This window comes from Merops nubicus, unplaced genomic scaffold (assembly GCF_000691845.1).
Source record: "Merops nubicus isolate BGI_N331 unplaced genomic scaffold, ASM69184v1 scaffold18381, whole genome shotgun sequence".
Taxonomy (NCBI): domain Eukaryota; kingdom Metazoa; phylum Chordata; class Aves; order Coraciiformes; family Meropidae; genus Merops; species Merops nubicus.
The window spans coordinates 43,616-48,295 of record NW_008587852.1 but is presented as its reverse complement, the minus strand read 5'-3'; the positions used below and the strand labels follow the sequence as shown (position 1 = coordinate 48,295).

The window sequence follows — 4,680 nt, the reverse complement described above, 5'->3', positions numbered from 1 at the left end:
AATGCCGGGAAACCTTTTGTCTGATATCACCATGCATTACATTTCTTTCCATGTAACGCCTGCAAAAGCTTTGCTAACATATATATTGAGTTTTCTGACTGCAGTTCTACATAAAATAAATGCTTTGTGCTGTCGGTTTAGTCTTGCGTTTTAAGTTTTTGGGGTTTTCTTATGTCTTGTGTATATGTGTATAGCATTTTGCTTTACAGAGATGGCTTTTCCTAAGTACAGAATCACCTTACACACTCCTTTACTTATGCACAACTTTTTTGCTAAAATCACTTAATTACAGGGCTTGGATTTAAACTCCAGGAAATTCTAGGGACGCAAGTTTCGATTCCAATTTGGGACTATTTTCGGGAAAGGTGCTCAGTATGTTTGAACCTCAAACTGAGAGACAGGAAGGATCTTCAGGAGTTTTGTACAGATATTTCTTAAGCCTTTGATGACCTCCTGTGCTTCAGTTGGTAAGAGTAAGGATCTTAGACAGCAAAGCTAGCATTTGGTCTGTTCATGTACTCCAGAAAGATCTTTACATGTCAATCAGCAGAAAGGCTGGTAAGGAGGTACTTAGTTCCTCCAAACAGGATAAATGGAATTCTTCTTGTAATGCACTGTTTGGTGTCAGAGGCTGCTATAAAAAACAAGCCAAAACAAGGCTTCTACAAGATCTCTTCTGAAACTGCATCCAGTGAGTTTTGATTTTCTTAGCGACAGAGGCTGTTTTTTCTCACTCCAATGGAAATTTCTGCTACTAAACACAAGGCCGAGTTCTCCCATATAAGAATGAAATGCTTCTCCCTTATCGGTGTTGCTTCTGCAAACGGTGTTTGAAGTTGGCAGCACAGTTGGGTCATTAGCTTCAAATGAGTTGCAGATCAGAGGCAGTCTTGTTGCTGGTTTCCTCCCCATTTTCTCAACATTTTTGAGATGGATAATCCTGATTCCAAGCTATTTAAGGTTGAAAAACCTTGGTCTAAAGAATTCTGATTACTATTACAGAAGGCTACAACATCTGGATTTTTCTTCTTTTCTTTGTCCTCCACGTGTATTTATATGCATTTTTTGGGAGTCGTTCACGAGTATCTTCTTTCTTAGGAATCAGGTTTTTTGTGAGGGACAATGGAATTGGATTTTGTGGATGAGCTTAAATCTATGAAACTTTGATCTATGACATAGACATCCACAGCTGAGCTAATTATCATTATCCAGTGCCTGTAAGAGAAAATGGACATGGTGACCTGTGGAGAGCTGTTCATTTCATCCTCAGATCTAGCATGAATGGATCTGTTACATATATAAGCACTCTTTTCTTTCCATATACCTTAAAAGCATCTATACAACCATCTTAGGTATGGATATTTGTTTATACTGTAGGTATCTAACACTTGATGAGATTAATTCCTCTTGTTCCAGAGAAAATGGTTTTTGGTTAACTGTTTCAAGGTGTTGCCAAGGAATTGAGGGGGCAGATCTGTTTGTGACTTCAGGTGAATGCTTTTATGTGCATGTCCAAATTCAAAGTGATGGCATTACCTTTGCTTATGAAGACCATGTCAACATGGTAGTTGATACATGTTTTCTGATGTTCAGAATGCTTGTTTTCAAGCCCTATTTCATATGCATACAGACCTTATCTGCAACTTATGGGCTACAGGTGTTAGCAGCAGAATATTTTGCTCCTCTTCTTCATCTAGATGACAATGATCATGGGTCTGAGAGGTGATGTGCTTTTTTTCTTCAAAATTTTCTTGAAATGCCACTCTCCCAGTCACATGCAGAATGTGCAAGGAAATCTACTTCTTAATGCCAGAATACTGTGTCACTCATGTTGCTACAGACTTCATAGTCTAAGCATCAGGAATGGCCTGATTCTAAATTCATGGAACCTGCTGCAATCTCTGCTGTTAGTGTAATCTCACATATGGCCATGGTCATATGGCTGTAAGCATTTTTTTATGGAGCCACATAGAAGATGCAGTGTATTGTGACTGCTTATGACAGCTCCTTGGAAGGTTTTGATTTTCTTTATCTGAAGAGTCATTCAGTGTTTGTAAGGGAATGTCTTTACATTTTCAGTTCCTTGAACATTTTGGTAAAGGATGCTTTTTCCTGGGTTAAGGGATTGCTTGAGCAGCTTCAGCAGCTTTCTCTCATTTGAGGTTATGATTCCCAATGGAACATTTACCTAATAGTGTTACTCTTCATATGGCTTTAGGCTTGTCCCTAAAACCTCCTAATGGAGGAGGTTCTCCAAAATAAGAATGATCTAATCTGTGCACTCTATTATATGATTATATTTTGAGAACATCAGAAAAAAATAATGTGAATAGCACAAAAAGTATATTTCAGTAATGGAGCAGGAGGTGATTAGGGCAAGAATAATGACATTTTAAATCTGGTGCAGGAAAAGGCTCTAAAATGAGAATATTAAAGAACCTTTGTCATTTTCGTTGAATACAGCAAATCAGTCTGTTGCTTAATTTCATTTAATAGTGTATATATGAGAAAGAAAAAGTAACTTACTGGCTTTGCTGTAATTGTGGTAGAGCCTTCTTGTTAGTGGACCATATTGTCACAGACATATATTTACAAACAGAATGTCCTTTACCTTGCACTGTTGTCCCAGTGCCTGTTCATCCTCTCCAATTATAAGGAGAAATGCATTAAAAATTATTAGAATTACTTAATGAGCTCTAAGTCAGCCAAATATGGAATATGAGGAGAAATATGGAATAATGTGGAGCTCTTTGCTTCTAGTTTGTTGCATGGATATTGTCTCTACGTGGTGTGTGGTTTTTTTTTTTTAATCACTGGACACATCTCATTTAGTGAGATTTAGGGTAAATTTCTGTATAAGTAGAATCAGCTGTTATTAGAAGACATCTAACAGGTACACAGCTCCAACCTTACAAACTAACTAGTGATAGTCTTGTATTCTGTGACTAAGTTTTTAAATTGTTAGTTATATGCACCGAAGTAATGATTTTCCTTGGTTTTTCTCCTCTCTATTTTAAACAGGGCACAGCGAACTCATGTCCCACTAACTGAATGCATATTTGAGCTTCCTAATTTGACAGTTCAAGCAACTAGAGCTCAAACCTTCCTACTCCAAACTATTTATCAGAGCTGGTGTCATCCTGCTGGCAATGTCAGTTCGGTGGTGGTAAATGAAGCTTTACTGAATGAGGTTTTCCAGACTTCAGGTAAATATGTGATGCTTTTGGTTGAGTATTTGTTATGGTACAGAGCACTGCTAGTGAATGTGCATACAGCTATATCCTTTAAATCCAGGCTTTTACTTGTAGTAGTTAACAGACAGAATGTTTTCTGTGTGTATGTGGGTATTTATAGCTTATGCTTAAAATCCAGGATGTATGCTAAGCCACCAAGCTTCGCTCCTTGGCACCAGTTTCTGGATGCATTTAATTTTCCCACACAGGGTACTTTTTCCATGCTTCTCTCATCTGAAACATCCACCTTCCCAACCTTATATGGCTCAGTGCTGTAACTTAAAATCATTCAAAGGTGAAGCTGGATTATTAAGGGCTTTATTCATCAGTGGTATACATTGATTATTTTTTTTTTTTTTTAAAGGTCTACAGATGTTTCTAATCTAGTTTCATAAATAAATGTTATTTAAGTGTTGCAAAACTGCTGGAGATACAGAAGTCTCAGTGGTGATGATATAAATAATGAAATTGGTTACCTATCATTCTTTTCCAAAAAAAATCCAGTGATTTTTGGGAATAGAGGAAGGCTTTTGACCAGATTATGTAGGAGACCACAGTCTTCAAGTGTGTAAAAGTCATGCAGATTTTTTCTTTTTACTTCTGTGCAGGCTAGAGTAATTTAGACCCATTATTTTTTATCCCCATTATTGTTTGTCTGTTGTGAACAAATACATAACAAGAATAAATGGCATCTTTTGGAATCTCCATCATTACCAGTCTTGGAGAAAATGTTAGGAGAATGATTCAGATATAGTAAAACATGACTTGAAACAAAAATGGCAGATCAGACTGTCTTTTTCAGAACTGTTGTTTTCTGTCCCATTGTTTTTTAAAGTTAAATCTGTGTTAATCTGACGACGCAAAAGAACTGTTGTGTTTTTAGGTATGAAAACCTTGCAATAAGTGTTTCAAGTGCTTAGTTTTTCCTTCTTTCCCAAAAGTCACTGATTCTCTTCATTCCTTGTTTCTGTGTGATTCACCTAAGGATGAGACGGTGCAATTTTATTTTCAAGTACTGGTACCTCTGGAGGTTGCATGTTTACAGTCCATACCTCAGAGAAATATGAAAATACAGTTATTTGATTATTTCAGATGGTCTTGGGGTTTGCACAGTTCCAAGCTAACCTGTTCCATCATATAGCATGTTTCAGTCCTTCAGTTCAATGAGCTGTGATACAACTATGCTAACAATATATCTGCAGAATAGAAATCTGGAGCACATATTTTAAGTACTTACAATACAGTAAGTGAACAGTACAGTATAGTACACTTGTTTTGATCTCTTGTTAGTGGTTTAATGCTTGACCTGGTAAATTTTATGCTCTCATAGTTACACTTTACAGTAACTAGTTGAAGGCAGCTTTCTATCCTTGTAGTGTTGTGTATTGTTGGTTTTTTTTCATCAATTTTGTACAAATAATACAGGTATAAACACTTTGCTTTATTT

The 4,680-nt window shown here is 36.6% G+C and overlaps 1 protein-coding gene across 1 annotated transcript in view; it reads left to right on the top strand.

The window, feature by feature from the left end:
- Positions 1-4,680, top strand: part of LOC103781379 (vacuolar protein sorting-associated protein 13B-like) — a gene marked incomplete at both ends in the record, with an annotated part of 99,842 nt that overhangs the window by 51,760 nt on the left and 43,402 nt on the right. Inside the window, one exon of the mRNA XM_008949094.1 lies at positions 3,022-3,206. Within this exon, the coding sequence (XP_008947342.1) occupies positions 3,022-3,206 (185 nt within the window). The remainder of the gene's footprint in view (positions 1-3,021; positions 3,207-4,680) is intronic.